At 37.6% G+C, this 25713-nt stretch overlaps 1 protein-coding gene across 5 annotated transcripts; it reads right to left on the bottom strand.

The window, feature by feature from the left end:
* Positions 1–899: 899 nt before the first annotated feature.
* LOC762700 (ATR-interacting protein) lies at positions 900–16034 on the bottom strand. Of its 5 annotated transcripts, XM_030973288.1 has the most exons (15): positions 15690–15889; positions 13128–13991; positions 12255–12425; positions 11626–11983; positions 11047–11160; positions 9926–10118; positions 9062–9599; positions 8226–8461; positions 7749–7891; positions 5920–6008; positions 5149–5235; positions 4672–4748; positions 3806–3963; positions 3223–3328; positions 900–3033 (listed from the first exon to the last, which is right to left on the bottom strand). In XM_030973288.1, exons 2-14 carry the CDS (start codon positions 13971–13973, stop codon positions 3240–3242), a joined length of 3099 nt encoding a protein of 1032 aa, XP_030829148.1. In that variant the 5' UTR covers positions 13974–13991; positions 15690–15889; the 3' UTR covers positions 900–3033; positions 3223–3239. The 5 variants fall into 5 exon arrangements, with proteins under 5 accessions (XP_030829148.1, XP_030829147.1, XP_030829146.1 ...); XM_030973287.1 differs by lacking the exon at positions 15690–15889 and adding an exon at positions 15999–16034 and having other exon boundaries at positions 900–3328; XM_030973286.1 differs by having other exon boundaries at positions 900–3328; positions 13128–13986.
* Between the last annotated feature and the right edge of the window lie 9679 nt (positions 16035–25713).

Raw genomic sequence — 25713 nt, forward strand, 5'->3', positions numbered from 1 at the left:
ATATCATCAATTTCTATTCGTCTCCCAAGCTATTATTATTGTATTGTGGGTAGCAGTTATTGTTTAAGGGTTTTTTTTAAGAAAAACATTTTGAAAAATTGATATTTTAGTCATTTTGGGTGTTGGAACAAATAGAAAAATTGTTGGGCACTTTTGTCATGAAACTGCCACTTCAGCCAATTTGAAGTGCCCATACGTTTAGTGATAACAACTTTCAAAACTTCATAGATTTCTTTTGTTTTTAGTCTGATTTTGTCCAAAATTTCACCAATCTGGTTCTCTGATTTTTCTGCTTTCTTTTTGAGTAGCTTACTATTAAAGTTGCATTTCCATTGAAGGAAGTAGAAATTTAAGAATAAGATAATGTAATCGTTCTTTGTCCCAACACATTGATTAAGACTAACATTCTTCGGTAGGAATTGCTGCACACAGGAAAAAAAAAATCATTTCATAGTCGACAGTCTGCTGTCTTTGTTGTGATCTGTCATTTGACAGATGTGTCAAGAAATTTGTAATGTATGCAAGTAGTCACTGGTCAGTACTACCTTTCGAGTACCTCATCATAATTATGTGTGTCCAAAGAGATGTATTTACTGATGTTGAAACTTTGTGCTGTGGGGAGACTTTTGCCTTGTGTTTTGCCATTTTTAAAGATTTTGTGTAATAAATACAAACAAGTGACATTAATGGGTGTAGGGTCATCATTGTGTTGTGTGGTTATAGTGTTAGGTTATTGTATCTGAACACAATCATCGTAATCATTGTCACCATAATTTTCCTCATGTTTATCTTCTCATAACATCATCAGCATCATCTTCAATCCTCCTGATCATTAATCACCGTGTAATGAGGAATTTCTATTTACTTCACTCAAGTATGAAACAGATAGCAAGCAGAACTGGTTTAGCTTCATATGAAGCATAGCTTTTATTTGGCACTGTGGCGTGTAGAAAATATATACAATCCATATACACAGTTGTACTGTTCATTTCAATGAAGTTAGTGTACTGATTGGTTGGAAGAATTAACATCTGAAGTACAGAGATACTACAGACACTGTTGCATACTTGCGTACTGATGTCAACATTGCTACAGGCTTTTCATATTCAGTCTGGAAAAAAGAGGGAGAGAAGAAAGAAAGAAGATAGACGGAGTGAAAGAAGAAAGTAAGAAAAGACAAGGAGTAAGAGATACATGTACAAATAGCCTTTGAGTGTAAGAGAAAGAAAACTGAAAACAGATCATTGAAGTTGATGTATCATTTAACAGATCATCAGAATATCTACCTTCACATCATGATTGTCAACATTTCCTTGAAATGTGGAACAACGAAATTGGCAACAAAAAACAGGTTAATTTGGCCAAATTATTAAACAACAAATAAGATAACAAAATCCTGTTGAGAAGAAACTTCACATGTTAGCTTTCAAATCAAAACTGGATAACAAAACTACAGTGTATAAGTACTCTGTTTAAGATCTGAACGAGCATTTGTGCAAGCTGTTTGTGTTAACTACTCCCAACAAAGCATCAGCATGGACATTTGTGTGCAAGGTATTCATTTTAATCTTTTGATCAATAAAAACCAGTACACACTAATTACAATGTAATACAAATATTGCTCTAGTTTCAAAACAGATTCCAAAAGCAATATTATGAACATTTAACATCTTTCTCACTAAGATCCCTACTACTTCTGGTGAAGTCTAGAAACAGAGAATTGTGGAATAGCATGATTGCCAAGTTGATAGATACATGTATGGCACGTAGAGAGGGACAGAAAACACTCGCATAATTTGCAAACATTTAATGCAAACGCATGTTTGTGAATATCATATGGTGACCCTACATTTGATCTAGTGATAACTGCTCTGTGCTACATTTCACCCAAGATTTAAGAGTTAGCTTTAGGGTTGCACTGGACCTTGGGTTAGGTTTAGGTGTAATGTTTGGTCCCGGGTTGAAGCTAAGAAGTTGCTTTGTGTAGGGTGTTGAGTACTGCACATGTTTCATAGAACCTATTGGCCCAAATTGACATACAGAGAGTTGCCTTCTTGTAGCAACAGATTAAGAATCCTTTACTGACTATCATAGTATTGAATACTTTGCGCTGGAATAAACAAACAATCACTTCAGAAAAGTGACATTTACAAAACGATAAATATGTCCAAAAGACTACTTATAACATGGTTAAATGATGTCATGTGAAAAGGTGCTTTAAGTCAAATAGCGTAGCAATATCTACAAAGCAGAGGCTGGAAACTTGTCGAAAATTGTGGGTTATAAACTATACCACATTGGAGGAGAAATTGCAAGAGTATTTTTCCTGTTTGATACTAAAAAGTCCTTTATTTTCATAAAAGTTTATGTAGTGCTAAACACACTCCTACAAAAGTAACATCCAGGAATAGATATTGCTCCCATTATCTACACATAGAATACGAACAGGATCTTACATACAAATAGTTTTTCCTTTTGACTTGACTTATTTTGTCCGCTCTAAAGCAAATCAAATTGATTTCTCTATTACATAGCTTAATAGAGAAGCATGATTAGCATACATATAGTTTCAGGTGCAATTAAATAGACATTGACAATACGGTATTTTAAAAACTTATCGTGTCGACTGTTCTAGCAATGCCAGGGTCAATTCCTATGCAATGCTTCATGAATATCTATCATGAACTCTGGCATCAATTTCCTTCACTTTCATCTTTCTACTCTAAAATCTGCATTCTAAAGACCACTGTTCCATGCCAGATCCAAGATCTTGATAACTAAATCCAATAAATTTGGTCCTGAACTTGCAAACAATCCATGTATCCATGTAACAATCTTCTAGACAAAAGTGAGACTTTTAAAATAGGCTGCTTTCTTTTTATACAAGGTGAGCCAATCATTACATCATGTATCATGTAAATATATAAGCAGAACTTGATCAAAATGATGTCACTCCATTATAGCATGCAAGGTGAATTCTTCGGAGAGTTGAGTACAGTAAACACACCCCAAAATGAAGTTCCTAATCCATACCAACATGTGTGGTGTGTTCAGTTGACTTCTATCAGCATGCCATCAAGATGAATTGATTGGCTAGTGTGCGAGGTAAAACGTTAAAACAACCTGATTAGTAAGCTGTTACTCCATAGTACCGAGAGAGGTGAACTTTCCAGAGTGTTGAGTAGTGTAAACACACCCCAAAATGAAGTTCCTAATCCATACCAACATGTGTGGTGTGTTCAGTTGACTTCCATCTGCGTTGCCTGCTCTTGGCTGTCCTGTTCCCATTCATCTTCATCTGATCCATCAAAGTCTTGTAGGAACCCAACTGATGAATGAAAGAGAGGGAGGGAGGGAGTTAAAATAAATACATTGCTTGTTCAAATAGAGATAAATTATCACACATTATTTACTGCATTATGTATATATAAAGTGTTCTGTCCTTTATATTTGTAGAGCCCATGCCTATTAAAAGAAATTGTTGGAAGAAAACATCATTTAGTCTCATTTAGTTCTTCTTCTATCGTTAGATACATGTGAAAGATATTTGATGCCGTCCATGATTTCCATTTTAAATATATTTTATGGACACCATATCATGACTATACAAAGTAGTGACCTACGCTTGGATCCTTGCACCTCGAATCCCTGCATAGCAATATCGATGTTTAATCCCGACCCTTCATCTTTGACAAAATAAACGACAGAGTAAATGTTGTCACAGCACCCATTGATCACCACTACCAAGCAGTTGGGGGTAAAGATTCAATATACGTTAGTTTCTATCATTTCATAGTTTCATTACCTTCATGTCTATGTATCTGTGGTAGGGTAGAGATCAGTCTGTTCATCTCTGTGATGAGGTGATTGTACTGTTGCTCTGCTTCCAGCCGATGATCAGTGAAGTGACTATCCATGAACAGAGAGTGGAGGGGAAGGAGTCCCTGCCGGATCATCAACAGCCTGCAATGACAGCCACAAAATAATATAATATATAAATAATAATGGCTTTCTACATAGCGCCTATACACAGCACGTTGGGACGTTAATCACACTTGTTCAATAATACTACAGCTTAGCCAAGCTGCCAAAGTAACAAGCATTCAAACATATCAAGTACCCATAAACACCTGGGTGGAGAGTGGCAAATGTAGATTTTTTTTTAAACCAAAGGACATCGGTACCGGGCTGGGATTTGAACCCCATGCCTTGTAATCCAGTCAGGTGACTTATCTATAAGGCCACAATACCTCTACATCAAGGCAGTTTGAAAGGGTCATCGGAAAGAAGGTTTAAGATTGGGACAGAAACAGAGAGCTGTTTGAAAATCTTTCCTACAGCATGCAATACAAGTTTAATTATAAGGACTTGTCTCTATCTATAAGGCTGAAACCCATCTCATGGAATGTACTGCTGCAAATTAAAATGAAATACACGATTGTCTTACTATACTTTCCAGCATCATGTAATAAAATGTTTGCACACTAAGGGCTAATTCCTGTCCACGATGCAATAAACCATCTCAAAATATCTCCTCTGCAAAAGCATGTACAGTTGTATTAACTGCCTTGGAAATGTCTCTTCATAAGTAAACAAAACTCGTGAAGTGGATTTTATTCAAGGGGTATTATGCTGTTCACCTTCTTGAGGTCATACCACAGAGAGACCTACCTCTGATTTTGGAGATCACAATCTGGAGCTATGGATCTGAACTCTCGAGATAACATAACCACAAGTGAAGAGACAACCTGTCAAAAAACAAGAACACCATCCAAAAGTAAACTTAGAGGCTATTTCCTTTTCAAAAAATGAGACAATACTGCGATGGTTACAAAAGAACATTTTGAGATGATATTATTTCCCCTTTCATACAACCAGAATAGAAGTAAAATGACAACATTTGTAAAATTTCATAGAGATGTCCACAGTGGTATATACTCAACATTATGTAGTGAATTGTAAAGAGGAAATGAGCACAAAAAAATGGTATTTAAAAATAAAAAATTAGGGAAATTAAAGCAATTAAAGTAAACTGGTTTTTCAGTTAAAGTTGAAAGTCTTTAATATATTCAAATATTAATGACAAAACCTTTTATCTAAAAAAATGCTGAAATTTAAAGCTTATGGGAGAAGTCTCACGTCTGTTACCTCTTCACTGCACTGGCAATCAGTATCAAGTAAGAAAGCTGCTCCTTCCTCATGCACTGAAGTTATACACGTCAGAAGGTTGATGATCTAAGGGCATGACATTAAAAACAATGGTCAAAACCATGAAAGCCCAGTCAGATTATGTTTATATCAATTTGTTTCAGAAGACGGTTGTCTGAAATAAGTCAAACTTAGTGCGAATCTGCCTGAAAACAGAAAGTCATGGAATATGCTTATGATAAAAGCCATGGCCTATTCCAAACTTATGCAAAAAATTAAAATTCATATCAATGTTTTACTCAGAACTTGAATAATTCTTAAGTTTCCCTTTCTCCCCAAGTGCGTTTGGTCAAACATGCTAAAGGAGACTGACATACAGGGGTATCAGCCATTTATCTGCTTAAGATATTTCTGTCCATTGTAGATTTGATAAACTCCTAAGACCCATTCAAATATGAATAGGCAAAATAAAACACCTATAGTACCCGTGATGGCATATTTTATACTAACTTTGTAAAAATGTTATTGGTTGAACAATTTTGCCACCAGGTGGCACAACGTACGATATGTGCCACAAGTTTTTTTTTCTTCACATCCTCAAAGTTGCCATTCATTTATATAACAATAACAAAATCAGGGGGTTTGTGGGTGGTTTTCCGCTGCAAACCTGCACAAGCCTTCATTAGACAATAAATGTAACATCATCTTGGTACTAAAAACTTTGAGAAATAATGATATCACCAAGGTAAGCTTTGATGACAAAGGCATTACCTTGCAGACTACTTGCATCCTCTCTGCAGTATTACACTTGTTCAGGTCATGACTAGCACACTGGTACAATTGAAGCAGTAGACAAGAATCTGAGCAACACAGAAAGAAGAGAGACAGAGAGAGTTAACACATTACAATCCTAGCCTCATTTGTTTTTCCTTCTCAAATTCAATCAAAAAATATAAACTCACACACATACATGAATGATCAGGTAACTTTCATGAACACTTGGCAAGTTATTAGGCTCTTTGTCATGGCTAGGGGCGCTCAGTCACATGTTTTGGGGTGGTTGTGCCATGCTGTCTTTTATCGGTGCAATGGTGGAGATTGTCTGACGTAGCAGTAACTTTTGTGCTGGTCAGAGGGTGTGTGGCATTGTTGTCACAGGGCGGGTGTTTGGGTGCCATTGGTGGTGACGGGGAGCCTGAACTCGGTTGACTTCACAATCTCGATCTGGTCATGCACATACTATACTTCGAGACAACTTAGTGCATACAACATCATTTAGATGTTGTATGCACTAAGTTGTCTCGAAGTGTAGGTGTCATTTTTAGATTGAAATTTATTTTACCTGAAAGAGTGCTGATAACATTATATAATAGTATTATTCTTCCTTATTTGACATATTGTAATGTTGCTTGGGGAAACACTTTTAAGTCATATCTTGATAAGTTAAGAGTATTGCAGAAGAAGGCAATAAGGCTTATTACTAATTCTAATTATAGACATCCAAGTTCTCCATTGTTCCTTCGATTAAGAATGTTACCACTAAGTGGACTTGTGTCAATCAATTGCGTATTGTTTATGTATAAACTTCAGTTTATGCCTCATGAATGTACGTTAAAAGATTTATTCCGTAAAAACTCACAAATTCATAATTATAATACACGTCAAAGGGGTCTTATTCATCAGCCTTTTGCAAGAACAAATATCACTCTGACCTCTTTCCATATCTCTTGTATCAAAGAATGGAACAGTTTGCCTGATGATATAAAATATAGTACAACTCTTTGTAGGTTTAGAAGGTTATCTAAAACGTACCTACTTGGAAAACTGACATAATTCTACTTTGTATCTTAATAATTTCTCATTCTCAAATGCTTATAGACCACTAAGGACTGTGTGTGTGTGTGTGTGTGTGTGTGGTGCGCGCGTGTGTGTGAATATTTTTTTGTGTTCTATATTCTGTAGCTTAGTTTGTTTCCATCCCTTGTATAAACATTACATTCTTTTTATTCACCTTGCCATATCGTTAATGTATGTATTTTGTTGACTATAGGGCCCCGCTCACAAGCTTAGCTTCTACAGGGGTCCTAAAACCATTCACTTAATGATGTACTATTACCAGTCTCTTTTTCATGTAAAAGATTATATCATGTTTTGTGTGGTTTTGAATAAATGAACTTGAACTATAGCTCCGAACTGGACTAGTGTACATCATCTTTAAGATGTTGCCAATTTGAGATATGTTTTCGTAATCATTAGCAGTGGTCACAACGATGTAATTGTATAGCCTAATAATAAAACGATATGTGTCTTTTGTATTGTTTTTCCTTTTTTTTCCCATAAATATCAGAAATACATTATTGAAAATGTGTTAGTTTTCTTTTAACTCAACAGTTCAACAAACACTTGTATCTTGAGTAGTCAATTTTATTTAAGTTATAAATGTAAAATACCTTGAATACATATTTGTTAATTTTTTGCAAATGAAAATCAATAAAATCCCTGTGAAGGGAAAAATATGGAGAGAAAAAAAAGAAAACTCATACACAAACTTCTGGTATAAAATAGCACTTATTTAACAAAGAGGTAAAGAAATGGCTTACCTGAATGTGTACAGAGATTCTGGGTTAGACGCCAAGATTTGGCAGCAAGCAATGAGAGTATTGTGAGCACGGCACAGAAAGTATCAGGACTGTCACATGTCATGAGTGGATGCAGGACTTCGGATAGCAACAGTTCAGAGAACCTGAAGAGAGAGAGAGAGAAACAATTTAATAACTGTCCAGTCTATTCCAGACAACAAAGTTCTGACTTTCAGAGATAACTGACAAATTCATATCATGTAATAATGCAGCCTTAATTTTTCCACTATTTTTTAATCTGTCAAGTTTATGACTGACAGGATGAAAAAAATACACAGAGTCTGGGGGCAAATTCGCCCCTGAAATGCCAAAAAGAGCCCAAAATGAGTTCAATGCGAAACAAATTGAATAGTGTTATTTTCATGCGAGGAAGCTTGAAAAGTGGCCCCCCAAATTTTTTAAATTTTTGTTTCCTGTTTTACTTGGACAGCAACATACCTAAAAGCATCTTCCATTGACAATATCCTGGCCAGTTCAAAGAGTATCCTGAGAGCGGTGTCTAGCACCACAGGTCCCTGGCCTTCCGATGGCTGCATGCCTATGATCTTTACCAGCCTCTTCAGGATCTGACATCTTGGAAGGTCAGAGGTCATGAGAGACACTGACGGTAGGTTGGTGCCGGGGCGGGAGGACATTGGTTGCTGGGATGTTGACCGCCCAGGGGCTTGTGTGGGCTGTGGAAGAAACAGGAAGAGTGTTACTTCCCCCAGTTGTACCATATTGTAAAACCCAGCAACTCTCCCAAGCAAGAAATATTCACAAATTTGGCTAGTGTTCAAGATTGGCCACAGTTTCATGCCGTGAAATAATTGAACCACATCTGACACAACTCTGAATTTTTGCCATTCAAGAAAGTCTCTTGCTCTGAAAATCACTATCCTTAATCAATTAAATGTTTTAGTTTTGCATTTCTAGAGGGTAGCGCCAGGAGCGTCACAACGTGACGGACATGTGTGCCATATAAGAAAATACTATTATTATTATTATTATTCTAATTTCAGAAATTAAATCCAACAAGAGATTGTCTTAATATCTGACGAAAGGAATTCTAAGTCATTACAATCAAAATCCTATTATCTTGGGAGAGACAGACACAAAAAGGATGAATCATTAACTTGAAGATATGAACACCTTGACCATCGCAGACATACAGTAAATGTAAAAGGTAAATCCCTGTATCCTCTATAGTATTTTAAACAATCACATTACTATACAAGTACATACATGTTTCTTATAATCTGCATTTTTAGTGCAGCTGCAAGTAAAGGACTCACATCGATAAGCGGCGCTGAGGGGTCAATTTCCATCAACGAAGTATCAGCATCACCACCATCTTCTCCACCGCCTCGGATGATATGAGAGGCTGCAACTTTACTGTAGCACACCAAACAGTATAGAGTTTGTAAAGCATTCACTGCTCCTGCTTCTTTCATTTCAAGCTGTAGCTGCTCCTCCTTAGCACCAGGATCTAAGGAGCTATCCAGGCCTCGCCCAGCTCCACCCCCGCTGCTGCTAGGACAGGTGGACGCTAAGCTAGACGAGCAAACACTCAATAAATGCAGCGAGTCTATGTAGCCTACAAGCTGGTCCTCTAGAAGTGGGAGCACCCCTAATATTGCATTGGAATTGTCCGTTTTTAAGGCATGAATCTGCTCCAGTTCGGAATCGTCCATTTTGGAAGAGGTAAGTTTGTTAGCACAGGCACTGGTGGATGAGTTGGACCAATTCAAGAGTGATGATAATGCTCTCATAGCAGATTCATAATTCTTGTTTCTCCTGGAAGATGTAGTCTTTGCTTCCTCATTCTGTAATCTGTATATTGACAAATGTTATGATATAATGATATAAACAACAACATTCTCATCATACACATACTTCAATGAATACACTTCCTATCTTACATAATCTCTTAGTCCGTATCACATAATTGAAATACAGGCTCATATGAGCAAAGCAAATCAATAGTTTCTTCAAAATACTCCAAAGTAGTTGTTTTTGTCAATGCAGAATTTTCTGATCCAATCAGCCTCAAGATACTTTTTTTTGTTGAAAATAATTAACAAACTACTGCAAAATCAAGACTAATGTCAAGACAACCAAAGAAATAAACAACTGAAACAGAAGCGAAATCGGCTTACAGTTTAGCTGCTGGAATGTTTGCACTTTTGTTTTTCTCAACCTCCCTGAGTGTTGGATGAGAATCACAGTTTATAGACTCAGCTGCTTGAAGAGTACTGATGAGAGAGCCCTGAGTAAGTGATGCAGCATTGTAATCCTGGGGCAGAGTTTGGCCCATGAGTCGTCCAATTAACTGTGCAGAGGATACATGACCTGAAGAAGTAAAAACAGGAGTCAAAAGTGAGAAAAACAAATAGGGCCTAAGGTTGACTTGCTTGCAGAGTCAAAGGGATGTCAGTATTAAGTCAGGACTTTATAAAGATCCAAACAAAAGCCAACAAATTCACAACCCTTATTTCTCCATCCTCAAGTACAGTATTCATGGCATCTTACTGATATCATCATAGAAGAGTTCTGAAATTTGGATGAAAAATGCCCATCACCATGTTCCCATAATCTTGACAAATTTATATTTTCCATGGTTTCTTGACATAGGTGCAGAGCCGACACAGCTGTTATGTAGCTCCCTTGTCCTGGGGCAGATTGAAGTTTTTCTATGATAAAGGGATCGTTTGACAATGTTAAATCTGAGATGCATGGTCCTACGTGTTATCACTGTCTGTGATATGGCGTAATATTGAAGCCATACAAAAATTGCACTTCATAATTATCATGAAGTGCCTCAAAAAATTAAAAATCTTTGAGTGACCGGTTTTACCATACTCATTTCCCCCAATAGAGCGTAGTTTAATAAAAAACGTTAAGAAAACGAAAAATAAAATTTCGATTTCCAATCATAAATACCTTGATAATCAGTCATGGGATTCCTGACTGACCTAAATGTTTATAATTATGATTGCAGCATGAGCTAAATCCAGAATTTTGTTTTCAGAATCTGAGGCAATGTTACCGAGTCACTTTAAAGGGAAGATGGGCAAAATTCTCAACAAAATCTCTGGCAGGTAAAAAATAACTAAAGAAAAGTTATCAAATCTTTTTTAATTGAAAAGGGGGAGGGGAGCATTTTGGCCTGCATACTTAGGGTAGGCCAATTGGATTTTAGAGGATGAACCAGAGATGGAAATGAAATCCCCCCCCCCCTAACATTGCTAGTGATTCTGCCTCACACTACATGATTTACCACTTGGATATCTAGATGACAGAGTTAGCTTGGTGGAGCCTGTGATGTCCCTCCTGAGATTGGCCTTGTTACTTGAAATCTTCCTCTGTTTCATCACAATCTTGGGACTTCTTGCTATGAGCAGAACAAAGTGAATAAAACATATATAGCTACATTGTTTTCTTCTTTTCAAAACTTGTTAATCAGGCAGTTTCAAGTTAACCTTCAAAGAACTAACCTAATGAAAGTATAACACTACCCAGTAGATACTGTACATTAGCATGATACACTCGAGCACTGGTTTTGTAATGACATTACATTATTATAAATCATCACTTAAATACTGACTGACAGTGCTACATGTATCTACATGTAGGTCTAGTTATTTATTACATTGGCTATTAAATATTCTATAAAACCGAGGCAGTTTTCGCTAAAGTTTGACATTCCCCAAATCTGTGATTTTTTTCTTTTAAATCATAAGATTTTCAAATAAAAGCTCTTGAAGAAACATTCAAACAACTAAAACATAGCAAAATCTGGCAAACACATTTGTTTCCATTTAATTGATATCACCTAGAATCCTAGAAGCACACAAACCTGGACTTCTAGATGCAACTCGCTTGGGGCTGCGTAGAATCCCCTTGCTGGTGCTGCACTCTTCGACAAGTCGCATCTTGACCTTGGCGGGTGACCCCAGGGCGGGGTTAGTCTGCATGAAACTTTCTTTGGTGGGGAACCCCCCTTCCTGCTGAGGGGTAGCAGCAGAGGCCTGCTCTCTTCTCCCCATCGAGGATCCCGTGAAGCGGGGGCTGTTACGGGGTGGAGTGATGGGGTTCTTGGCCATGATGCTGGTGTTGTTGTTCATCTGAAGACGTTGCTCCAGACTACGATAGGTACTCTGTGCTTCTGCCAACTCCCTTTCCTTAAATTGCAGTTGCGTCTTTAGACTTTCTGCCTGTGAAATTACAAACAGAAAATGACTTTGACCGTATCAGTTATCATATTTATTTGAATATTGTCTTGGAAGAAAGAACACAACTCAAAAGGAGTGACTATGTGTACAAGTAAACTGGTATTTGGTCCATGCTGTAGTATGTCTTTGAAAATGATCACATTAAATTTGATCTTTGATTTCAAATTATGGTCACAAAGTAATGTAACAACATAGAGTAATAAAACATTGTTTATTTTCCCCCAATGACATTAATGTCTTTCAAACATCATACCTCCTTGGTCAACTCCTTATCCATCTCCGTCTGCTCCCTCTTCAGTTTCTCCTCATGTTCTACCCTCTCAATTTTCAGACGACTGACTTCTGCCTTGTACCTTCCTAGGTTCTGTCTCAGCACTTGAATCTCTCCATCTTTAGAGAACCTTTCTGATTTCAAATTCTTGAGCTGGAAGGTGTGGAAAAAAAAATTAGATGTTTATCTTGCTTATATTTTTCTTCCTTTCAAGAAAATAGCTGGAAAACTTATTCATATACAGAACGTAGGACACAAATACTAAAAATTTAAATTTATTTCAATGGAAATCACATGGGAGTAGCATAACAATCAATTTGATAACAGGAAAATACCCAACAATGACATCATTCATACAAAGGAAGCTACTTATTTATGGCAGTACAAATAAGTATAGGATAATCTTGTGACTAATGATAATTCTTTAAAGATAGTCTGTTATCATTTTAAATATATCAAACAAAAATCAACAAAACTTGCATATAATAAAGAGAACTCCTTGAAGGTTCATGCTCCTTAATTAGCATAATTTAGGCAATATCAAGCGTACATGAAAATGAATTTTTCTCAAATTCATATACATGTAGGTTTAAAATCTTTGCAGTGTACTTACTGATGAAATGTTTTAGGGGGCTTTATTGTAAGTTCAACAATTCATGAAAAATATAGGTAAACAGGGCAGCATTTCATAAAACCGTCATACGTACAAGTTCTCCAACATTACATTAAAACGTGGGTATTAAATTCAACAAAATTCAACAGATGTTATAATAGGATGTCGGTGAACTTGTACTTATGACGGTATCGTGAAACGATGCCCTGGATGATAATTTTTTAATCTTGATTTTTACTTGCCTCTTCTTTCATCTTTTCCAACTCTTGAGCCAACCTCTGGGCCTCCCTTGATTCACCTTGCATTGGAAGATTAGGTGTCCCTGAAGAAGTGCAGCCTTTTGGAGGAGTAAGGGTCTTGCTCTTTGCCCCTCCTTGAGCCATTGTCTGAGCCGAGAGAGTGTGACGTACCTCCTTCGCTGGAATGCCATGCTGGAATGTTTTATTGCTGGTGGAATGCTGATGATCAGAGTCTTGAGGCAGCAGAGTGTTGGACACTCCGAATCCCTGGGACTGTGGTGATTCTTGCTTGTGCAGTGGGAAGCTCACATTAGACTGCTGAAGGCGAGGGTTATTATTGGTAGGTTGGGCTTCCACTCCCTTCTTGTATCTATTCTGACTTGATGCAAAGGGAGGGGAGCTTTTCACCCCATCCGGAGAAGGAGACAGATACCCTGTATAGATTTTAGAGGGACGGAGTTCTGCAACGGGCACTGTGACGTTCGTCTGACGCCTGTCTTGTCCTCTGGCTTGTCCATGGCTAATTAAGGGAGGATGCCTATCAGGAGCTTTCTGTTGGAAACTAGTGCTTGGCTTTCTGGGAACATTAGGGGACCTGGAAGTAAGAGGCTTGAAAGAAAAGTTGTGTGGCACATGTGCCCCTTTCACATATGGTTTGCTGGATGCAGTTGCAGAAGTGATGTGGTCCCTGGGTATTTGGCTCAAAGCTTGAGATTCGATGATGTCAATCTGCTCCAGGTCATCTGCTGTGAAGCTTTCCTCATCCTCAAAGTCTTTGAATGGATCAACCTCAGCCTGTCCACCTTCCGTGCTTAGTCTTGGCTTCTTGTTTGGAGCAGGGAATGCCATGGGTGCACTTGATCTGTTCTTTGGGGGAGTGAACAAGGGGAAGGGATTCTTACTCTGACCAGGTCCAGAAAACAGAGGGTTAATAGCCATAGTACATGTAGTTTAGTATTGTTGAAGTGATGAATGAAATGGAGAGGAAAGGCTCATGAACACCATGGTTCTGTAAGAAATGAGTAGTAAAAGCAAAAAATGCTTAATACTATGGTGCAGTGCAAACATCCAAAGTGCAAAGCTAACATACATGTTAATCATTTAATTTAATTTTAGCTTTAAAATAGTTGATTCTATTGATATTTAGTGGACAACTTCCAAAGCCATTAAGGCCAAGTAATAAAAGTAACAAGTTTCTCGTCCAGACTTTTTCAAAAAAGGAGGCAGTGCTTTACTATTTTTTTTTTTTTAATTTTTGTCTAAGATGTATGCCATGTCCACTTGCTAAGCAAGTTTCCAAATTCAAAAACAGTGAAAAATGTACGTGTTCAGCTGGAATTAGCTACATGTATAAAAGCTATTTATTAATTTATACACAATGTGCATCACAGCCTGTTTTAATGCTTTTTTCCTATTTAGTAAATAGTTCAATTCAATTCATTAATGGTTTTAATAAAAAAAAACAATGCCTCCAAGCCAAAATGCTGAATTGTGCATGTTTACATATATACGTGAGCTCCATATTACATTTCAAAACAAAAGGAGGTGGCAGCCAAAAAGGAGGCAGACGGAGACGAGAAACTCATAAGTTTTGTTATTTTGCCTAATCAATTCAACATTTCCTTCAACACAAATCTAAAAAGCTATTTTTTTCAAAATGTCATGCTTTAACAGGTGACGCACTTCCCACATAGCTGACGCACAATTAGGATACCTGTGAAAAATTGTATACTAATATCAACGTTTATCAAAAAAATAACAAGAAAATTGACACGAAACAGGTAATAGACCTAGATCTAGAACGACTTTTAACTCATAATCTTTATTTGGACATTTGAAGTTACTTTATTTTGGGTAGAGGTCTATGTTTTAGTAGGGTATCTCCACGCCGGAGTTACGGGTCAAATTTGGATAGGCTTCTGAACAAGCGCCCAACAAACAATATTACTAAAAGTTAGTATTAGAGTCTATCCTAGAAACCGTCATAAGTCTAACTTCTTGACTATCCCATTGAAACGTGTGTTAGACATTAACATGCGTCTGATTCTAGTCAAGAAGTTAGACTTATGGATGGTTTCTAGGAATGGGCCCCTAGTCTTACTCTTAAAAATGGAAGTTAGAGATAGTCTACGCGATCTACCCTAGACCGAAAGCTTCAGTCTCTCTAATCGTCGGTTGTTCCACTGAGACTACGTCTGGCTCCACTAGACCTCCGATTATGACAACAAATGTCAGTTTTATTAAAGAAATGACCCAAATCAGATGGTTATTGCTGTCTATGGTCTAGTCTACCCTAACTCCAGCTCTAGTTCGCTGAAGCTAAAGATACTCCTAGGCTAAGGCCTAACCTGAACACAGGGTTCAGAATAAGGCGAGTCAGGCGCAGCGCGCGCCAGCATAGCTAGCTGCCAATGCCAATGCCACTGCCAGCCAGTGCCAGTGGCAGTAGGCCTAACGTTAGGCCGAAACTATAGTCTCAGCTAAGCTGGTAAGTCATTTGCCAAATACCACCATATATTAACAAAATTTAGTTAAGATAAATGAATAAAATAACAAATTGATTACCACTGCACTACGAATGCGATGTCAACAACTGTTGGAATTATTCCAAGGCCTTCATGTACACACAAATTGGCAGAATGCACGCTACACAGTCAGCGCCATGTTTTCGAAGCTTGCTGGGAGAGTCTATTTTAGAATGGGGGATCGGAGCGGCGCGGGAAAAGAGTAGATCTAAACTGTATCATTAAAAAGGAGAGGGTGACTATGACTGGCTTTACTTTTCAAACACAGTCATTTTTTATGATACTTGCTAATTTATAGCTTTTCAATGCAAGTGCTCCTGCTTTAAATAATACTTGCAGACATTATTACCAAGATGCAGACCCTCTCTCAGAGTCAACTCGACTTCACCAACACACGATCAACTGGAAATTCTAGTTTCTACCAACCATAGAGATATATACTACTATTAAGTATATATCTCTATGCTACCAACGAATTTCGATGGTTTCTACATGATGCAAGGGATTCTAGACGTAAAATCAATAAAAAGGGGGCGCTATAAACGCGCCACGTTCCGCTGGCACGGGCAGGGGGTGTCTGAGGGATGTGCCCCCCCCCCCCTCAGAAGTTTAAAGAAAATCGGAATTTAAAACTCCTTTGGCGCGATTTGTGCATACTTTTCAGTATCAATAAAAACTGAAAATCATTGACTAGATTCCTATGGATTTTTTCTTCCTAAAATAGGAATATCTAATGCCACTCACTACTCTGAGACATATTGCTATAGCCTTTACAAGCTTTATTATTGTCATTATTATGTGAAATGATTCCATGGAGTATCTTGATAACAACAGGTAGGTTTAAAATGAACTACTACATGTCTTGTTATTCATTATCACCAGGCACGTAGCCAGAGTTTGATGTTTGGGGGGCACATACATGTAATCGATCGAGGTTTTTAAAAACAGGGGGTCTACAAAAGTTCAACCGATCTTGGAGAAAAAAATTGGGAGGGGGTACGTGCCCCCCCCCCCTTGCTACGTGCCTGATTATCACTAACATAACGTCTTGATATTTGTTTTATCACTTTCGTCAAATATTGAGTGTCCATCAACTTCGACACAAAACAAAAATGTCAACTTGTAAGTCATGGCTGTAATTGTAAGAATGAAACTATTAGATATCATATAAATTATAAATAAAATGGATGTAATTGAGTAATAAGTAACCATCTAGATTATGATAACTCCGAAAAATCTTACAATAATATACGAAGTAACATTCCTTTTACCATACCAGTTAATATGATACCATTACATTTAGCATTAGTTTAATATCTACAAAATGCTCAGTCCACCTTGTATTAATGATACAGAAAAATACATCTTCAGTTTACACATCTTCACTTGAAAATAGAAAGATAGATATAATATCTCCTGATTAATAAATCCAAAATTTCATTAAGTCAAAATGTTACAACACGGCGATAATCATGTTTTATACTTGAAATCTCGAACTTTGTGGTGGACAATGTTTAATCAGAGTGGCTATAGAATGATATGGTACAAAGCACACAATCTCAAAACATTCGATCAGAAATAACTCGGAAGTTGCGGGCTATACGATTCGAGTCCAATAATATAATTTGTCATGTTTGTTAGCAGTCCTTATACCATAACACCTGATTAAATTATGTTTTGAACAAACTGAATTCAAACTTAAAGTATAATCCCTTTACCTACAAATTTAAATATAGATACTGGTCATCATGTAGTAATAATTGAAATATTCATAAAATATGAGAATTCATCTAGTCAGTATATTAACGAACATGTTCTTTAAAAAAAAACACGGATAATACATTAATTAAACAAGGCCTCTTTTAAAGTGTAACGGCTTTAACCTATGGCAGGTACAACGTGAGATATTAAACCTGAATTGTAATTCAGATCATGTCCATCCTAATCTAAAAATAAAATACAATTGCAAGTAAACTATTTATGCATCTCAAATATTTTCTGTGTTATCGTTTCAAATTTTTCAAATAAAATGTACACTTAAATGCCAGTTAATTTCTGTATTGTTGGCAGCCCAGGGTAAATAAAGGTCCATGATATATGAAGTCACAAACAATAAGCCGTATTCATAAAACTAAGTAATTACTAACCTGCAAAAAAAAACAATTGGTGACCAGAAAATTACCTTTTCTTTTTTTGCTCAAGGAAAGGGGGGGGGGTTTTAGTATTTTTTTTTTTAAGCGCTCACTATCGGTCGGCGCGATTTTTAAAGTATCGCCCGGCACGATTTTTTTCATATTTCCGGGGGCAAAGAAAAAAATTAGTGCTAACCCCCCCCCCCCCCCGTCCTGCGTTTCACCAGACAAAGGTAAGGGATGTAAGTAGTGATAGACTACTTGCTTCGTAAAAGTAGCATTATTTTCATCAATGTACAGATTGACTTTAAATTTGAAAATAAACTACATAAATTATGTGAATAGTTCTGCTTGTAAAAACACTAGATAGTGCTGAAATATCACTTTGGTTAATACAAGTTTCAAGTTTCAAGTTTCAAGTTTTATTTATCTTTCTTTCATAACACACTTTACAAATATGACATGAATATAACAAGTTTACAGAATATGGCGTTACAAGATGAGGTGACCTTGGTTGAAAGCAAGGCTTGTGGATTTAAGGTCCCTCATGAGTAGCTTATGAATATGTCCTAAAAGAACAAAACTCGTCAGATAAGAATAATGCATACATTTAAGTGCTGACAAACTAAACTAACTAAACAACTGAAAAAATATAAACATAAATAAGTATAACAAAATAAAATCTACTGACTACTAAATAATGGCTATAAACAAAAAAACAGGAAAATACAACGAGCAACAGGACTGAAACACAGACAAAAACAAAAACAGACAGACAGATGAATAGATGTGAGAGATGGGAGTAGAATTATGCTGACCTATATAGTAATTAATTTTCTTAAATATTGATCACAACTATAAATCTAGACGATATCGACTCAAATATAGTAATTTCAGTTTGCGCTTAAATACATAAATACTGACTGATTGCGCTGTTCTTGGTTCAAGGGAATTCCAAAACCTAGGTCCAGTGGACCCCACAGTAGTAAGGGCAAATTACACTCAGGGGATTACTAATGAGCATATAATTAGTTTCTTTAAGATTTAAAGACAACTTGTTTGCATGAATCCACAAAGTCGCATTTGTCAACTCAGAGTTTACAGTCTGCACAAGAGTTTGTGGATTTCTGTGAGAGAAAAATACACTCGAGTCGTCTGCAAATAAAATGAATGATAACATTTTTGCGGAAAGTTGAAAATCGTTAATATACACAATAAACAAAAGCGGGCCTAGAAGGGATCCCTGTGGGACCCCACAAGCAGTGGCGTACGCAGGATTTTTTCAAGGGGGGGGTTTTAAAATCGGGTCCAAAATTTCGCAACGACTCAGGAAAATTTGAAAATTGCGCCGGCCAAAAAGTCGCTCAGTGGGGGGGGGGGGGGGGGGGTGGGGGGGGGGGGGGGGGGTAAGCGGACACTTTTTTTTTTTTTTTGGTCCCAAAAAAATCGCAACAACTCAACCGACCTGAATAAGCGGGGGGGGGGGGTAAGAGGACACTTTTTTTTTTTTTTGGGTCTCGAAATTTGAAAATTTGACATTTTGCTCCGTTGGGGGGGGGGGGGGTAAGGTCACCTTTCTTAGTCAGCCATGGAGGTTTTTAATAATAAAAAAAATAAAAAAAAAAAAAAATCCAAAGGGGGGGGGGGGGGGGGGGTTTTAGGTTTTTTTTAGGGGGGTTTACACATGTAAAAATACCAAAGGGGGGTGTTTAACCCCCCAAACACCCCCCCCCCCTGCGTACGCGCCTGCCCACAAGTGACGTCCCGCAAATCTGAATCAATTTCATATAATTGAGGGCGCTGTTTAGCAGCAAGCATCAACTTCTTATTACTGAACTTTTACATGCAGTTTTTCTTCTTAAATCTTACTTTTGGAACTGAACTGTGGATACTTGATTGGAATTTTGTGTTCATTGGACTGTGTGGATTCGTCTGGGTAACTTTATGTGTGTCTTAAGTTTTATATTTGATACTAATTGATACATCTTACTTCTGACTCTATATGTCAATATATACCAAATTGAACCGTGCAGTGACATGTTATACCATCGGCGATTTACTGGCCATGATAGCTGGACGTACAGGGTTGTAACCCTGCTTTTGTTACTTTCAGCAAGCATTGTGCTGTCTGACAATGGAATGGCTCCAGACAATAGCCATCCCCCGGACAAAAGCCACCCGTCGGTCGACGGACAGGACAGAGTGATTCGTTATACGAGTAATGAACTTTTCAGGTTACGCTCTCAACCGAAAAGTCGTATACCTCGAGATGCGTTTGAAGCTATACATGAACTTGGAATTGCTCGTAAAAGAGGATGTCGGGCAGGAAAAAAGATCCGGCGACGATTAAAAGTTGTTGATTGTTATTCTCGCCACCTAAATCAAGACGAAAAGCCCATCGTGACCAGGACAAGAACATTGAGGCACATTGAGACCCTGCCTAATCAATCACCATCTCTACCTTCTATGTACATGCTTAACGCAAGATCATTGAATAATAAGTTCGACGAATTCACTTTTGTTGTTCAAAATTATGACATGGACATTGTTTGTGTGAGTGAGACCTGGTTCCAAGATAGTGTTCCAGAGACCGCGTTCAGCATTCCAAACTACAACTTACTGCACAAGAGCCGAGTTTCCCAACGAGGTGGAGGAGTCGCCATCTATGTGAAATCTACTATGAACCCCACTGAAACCCACATAGACGTTCCGGAAGAACATGAGGTTGTTTGGACGCACATCCGACCAACACGGTTACCTAGGAACGTCTCTTCAATATTTGTGGCATCAGTGTACTCACCCCCAATCAATGCTCATGTGGATAGCCTTATTCATTACCTTACACGGGCTGTTGATCATATTCTTCTGAGACACCCTTTGGCAGGAATCATCATCTCTGGTGATTTTAATCGAGCTGATGTATCTCCCCTCCTTGCTGGACACAGCCTGAAGCAGGTAGTAAATCGTCCAACGCGTAACCTTTCTATGCTGGACTTGATCATTACCAATATGAAGAGTTTATACTCTGTCATACAAATTGTTGCCCCAATTGGAATGAGCGACCATAATGGAGTCATATGGAGGCCAAAACAGCAATCATCCAGGAGAAATGAAGTCAGACAGAAAACTGTCAGACCGATGCGTCAATCGGATGTGCGCGAATTCGGCAGTTGGATAACACACCACGATTGGATAAGTGTTTATCAAGAAACGGATGTAGAACGCAAATGTGAGGTGTTCTATAATGATTTGAACGCGGCAATCAACACTCACTTCCCAACCAAGTCCGTAAAGCTGCATATGATGGATAAGCCTTGGATGACAACCAAGGTCAAAGACCTAATACATCAACGACAAAGGGCCTTCCACTCAGGCTCCCCGAATTGGCGTAGTCTTCGAAACAAAGTGCAGCAAGCGATCACTCATGCGAAAAGAGTGTTTTATAAGGACCGCGTCCAACATCTGAAACGCGAAAACCCCGCATCATGGTATAAATATATCAAACTGATGACTTCGAATAGGCAACAAGACACGTCTATTTCCTTGCCAGATATCAATACTTCGGACAAGTTGGCAATAGCAAATGCCATAAACTCGTACTTCGTAAGCATCGGAAAGGACACCCCATCCCTTGATTTGAGCGAAATTCCTGCGTTCAGACCGATTCAGCTGGACACTTTGCCAACCATACAACCCTGGACAGTTTACAGAGAACTGTCCAAAACCCCAGTTGGAAAAAGTGGTGGACCGGACGGAATCTCACCACGGTTGATTCGGGAATTCGCAGTGGAACTCAGCTCACCTCTCTGCGACATCTTTAATGCGTCGTTTCAACAAAGCAGGGTTCCAAGTCATTGGAAGAGGTCCATCATTGTTCCTGTTCCCAAAGAAACTCCTGCGACGTTACAGAAGTTGCGCCCTGTCGCCCTGACTGACTTCTTCGCGAAGTTGTTGGAACTGTTTGCATCTAAAATGATCTTGAATGACATATCTCACGAAATCGATCCTCAGCAGTTCGGCAATCGTCCTGGTTGGTCAACGAGCCATTACCTTTTAAGCCTGCTGGAATACCTCCATTCGAATGCTGACAAATCTGGATCAATTACGAGTGTGGTGCTTACGGATTTTTCCAAAGCCTTCGACTTAGTAAACCATAACGTAGCAATCACAAAAATCTACACAATGGGTGCACGGCCATCCTTACTTCCTTGGTTATGCAGCTTCCTTGGTGAGCGAACTCAGCAAGTGCGGTACAAAGACCAACTTTCAACAACACTCGCCACTTCAGTCGGTGTTCCTCAAGGGACGCGACTTGGACCTCTGGTTTTCTTAGCCACTGTCAACGATGCCCTCCAGTCATCTGACTGCTCTAGATGGAAGTATGTAGATGACCTTACTGTTGCAGAAACACGCCGATCAAATTCACCAAGTTGTCTTAATGCTACATTGTCTGTATTCGAAGAATGGTGTAAGGACTCGAATATGCGTCTAAACCCATCCAAATGCCAACTCATGAGGGTATCATTTGCTCGTCGACAGCTCCCACCAGCGGAAGTTATGATCGGCGAAAATCAAATCCCGGACAAGCAACACGTGAAATTGCTTGGCGTCGTTCTTAGCAGTGATCTTCGATGGTTGGAACACGTCAACTGCATTACATCAAAAGCAGTCAAGAAACTCTATCTGCTACGGATGCTCAAACGTTTCTCTATGCCACTTCAAGATTTGATCACAGTTTTTACGTCCTACATAAGACCGGTGCTAGAATACTGTTGTGTAGTATGGCATTCCTCACTAACTCTAAACCAGGAAGCTCAAATAGAGTCAATCCAGAAGCGTGCCCTGCGGACAATATTAGGACTAAGATATGAATCCTACCGTCAGGCTCTCACAGTGTGTAATCTGTCGTCTCTGAGAGACAGAAGAGAAGAGCTCTGTCTAAACTTCGCTAGGTCCCTCTACTGTAACTTTCGTGAGTGGTTACCTGAAAGCCAGTGTTCTCGAAGACAATTGAGACATAGTAATAGGCTACGTGAAATCAAGTGTAGGACAGAACGCTACAGAAAAAGTGCTTTACCCTATCTAGTAAGGCTTTTGAACCAGCCATGATGTGGCATCCGGTCTGTTCAATTTTTTTTGATAGCATAATACTGCCAAACTTTGTGAATTACATGTATTTTTGTCAATATAACTTCAATTTCTGTATCAAGATACAAATACGGTCATCTTTAGTAACCTCATTTCTTTCCCATGTTTTTTTTTCTTTATATGAATTATAGCCAGTTATCTAAAGCCTCTTTTAAATCACAATTTGCTTATTATAATTCATTCTCAAATTGCAATCTTTGCCTGAACACATCTCCAATTCGCCGAATCTTAATGCATTATATTTCAGATTCAATTAAATATCTTGGATTGAACAATTATATTATTGCTAAATGTAGAAACATAATGTAAATATTTGCAATACGCTTTACCTCAATTTATCAGTTAATTATCTTTACTCTTCGTATTGTATACTGTCGATTTCATAATTACATGTATTACTTTAAATTGCCTCTGGTTGCCCGTTATTTTATCTTAACACTATTAGTTTACGCAGGTCTGCAATTACTCCTTTTGAATCTTGCTTCTGTGATATATCCGCCTGTATTTAGTAGTTATATATAAATATTTTCTTAAAAAGGTTGTTATTATCCTTTTTAAAATGTTTTTACTACCATCTGCGTTAAAAAAGAAAACATTCTCATTTATACATTTTACAACTTACCAAAAGATTTTTAGGTGAGCTAAAATAATAATAATAATAGTGGGTTCTTGGATAGCGCTCATGTCAGTCAGATTTTTGTTCTTCTTATTAATACTATTCGTAATGTCAATGTTGCAATGCATACTTTTATCTTTTTATCGTCAATTTGTATGTAATTTTTAATTGTTGGCAAGTTCCCCCTTCTCTCCTCCCCCTTCTTTACCTCTTGCCTCTCTCTCTCTCTCTCTTTCTCTTCCTCTTTCTCTCTCTCTCTCTCTCATTCACCTCTCTCTCTCTCCTTCCTCTCTCTCTCTTTTTCTCTCTTTCTCCATCTTTCTATCTTTCCTGCTCTTTCTCTTTCTTCACTATATCTCTCGCTCTCTTATCCTTTCTTTCTATTTCTCTTACTTTCCTTCCCTCTCTCCTCCTCTCCCTCTCTCCTCTCTCTCTCTCTCTCTCTCTCTCCCTTTCCCTTTTTAACCTCTTTTCTTTATGTGACATAATACGTGTACTTATAATTATGTAAATGATACTGTTTTTAATTGTACTCTCGTTTTTAAAATGCAATGTATATCCATGTGCAATTCAGTATATGTAACTGCGATGCATGTTTCAATAAATACCATACCAAATACCATACCATTTAAAGTAACAAACTGTTTCCTATTTGTTAAGTAGCTTCTAAACCAATCTAATGCTATTCCCCTTACACCATAATGCCACAGTTTATCTATTAAAATATAATGATTTACAGTATCAAACGCTTTAGAGTAGTCTAAGAAGACACCAACTGTATGCATGCGTGCATCTAAGGCACTGGATATCTTATCAACCAAATGTAGAATAGCATGAGTGGTAGTGTGTTTTTCACGAAAACCAAACTGAAAATTAGACAAAATGTTAGCATTCATCATAAATGTTATCGTCCGAGTATACATTAGCTTCTCAAGAATTTTAGAAAAGGAATTCAACAAAGAAATAGGACGATAATTATTCAAGATAAGGGCATCACCCTTTTTAAAAATGGGCACAACCTTTGCAATTTTCATTTTCATGGGTACAACACCAGTGGTCATTGATAGATTAAATATATGTACGAGGGGTTGTACAATACCATCAATTACATTTTTTATCAACTCATTTGTTATAAAGTCACAACCTGGACTTTTCTTATTCTTTAAAGAATGTACAATTTCAAATAATTCTTCTACAGTCGTTGGCAATAAAAATAAGCTATTATGATTAGGGTTTTCTAAAAAAGATTGAAATGTTTTTTGAGACTCTGGGATGACACACGACAAATTCTGGCCAATATTACAAAAATATTCATTGAATTTATCTACAATAACTTCTGGATCATCCACTACATTCCCATCAATGTTTAATTTACTTACATCAGACGCTTTCTGTTTTGGCTTAAAAACATTCCTAATCACTTTCCATGTCCCTTTTATATCATTATGTGTCGCCTGAAATTGAGCAAAGTAATACTGCTTCTTAGCAGCACGTAGGGTTGAAGTAAGAGTATTCCGATAAATAGTATATTTCCTATGTGAAGACTGAGATTTACTAATCTTATACTTATAGTACAACTTATTTTTCCTATTTATTGACCTCAACATAGAATTAGTGATCCATGGCAATCGAGGGGTTGTTCTACGATTTCTGGTATTACATTTACATAATACAAATTAGAGCATTTACTAATCTATACGCATTTAAAAATTTGGTATTATTTACTTTTCTTTCTCAATTTTCTGAAAATCAATAATATATAAGTAGTAGGCCTATATTTTTATAATTGCAACGCTTACCCCAACCGTATATTTTTGACGAAATAAAGTGCGGAGCATATTTTGTTGCCAATGACTCATGTTTCGACAAAGTTAAATAGGGTTAAGGGCTGCTTTTTCCAACCGGGGACAGTGCCGTAAGACATCGTTAGGGGTGCCGTGAGAGAATTTAATTGATAATAAAGAAATTGTTATTATTTTGGAATAACGACGATTTCGTGAAAACCAAATATTGGAACTGTTAAAGTACATTCTATTTCATAAGGTAATAGCATTTAAAAAATAATAAAGTGTCTTTCTTCCTCGCTCGCGACGTTTAGAAAAATGATGATATCATGTAGCGAAGTGCATAAATACCTCCATATCTGAGCAATGAGGTGCCCGAATAGC

The sequence above is a fragment of the Strongylocentrotus purpuratus genome, unplaced genomic scaffold (assembly GCF_000002235.5).
Source record: "Strongylocentrotus purpuratus isolate Spur 01 unplaced genomic scaffold, Spur_5.0 spur5_scaffold_6, whole genome shotgun sequence".
Taxonomy (NCBI): domain Eukaryota; kingdom Metazoa; phylum Echinodermata; class Echinoidea; order Camarodonta; family Strongylocentrotidae; genus Strongylocentrotus; species Strongylocentrotus purpuratus.

Coding starts and splice junctions, on each gene's coding strand:
- LOC762700 (XM_030973287.1), bottom strand. CDS start 13,973: ATGGCATTCCCTGCTCCAAACAAGAAGCCAAGACTAAGCACGGAAGGT. Junction 7,892..8,225: donor TCAATGGAAGATGCTTTTAG/GTATGTTGCTGT, acceptor CTCTCTCTTCAG/GTTCTCTGAACTGTTGCTAT. Junction 5,236..5,919: donor GGATGCAAGTAGTCTGCAAG/GTAATGCCTTTG, acceptor TCATGCCCTTAG/ATCATCAACCTTCTGACGTG.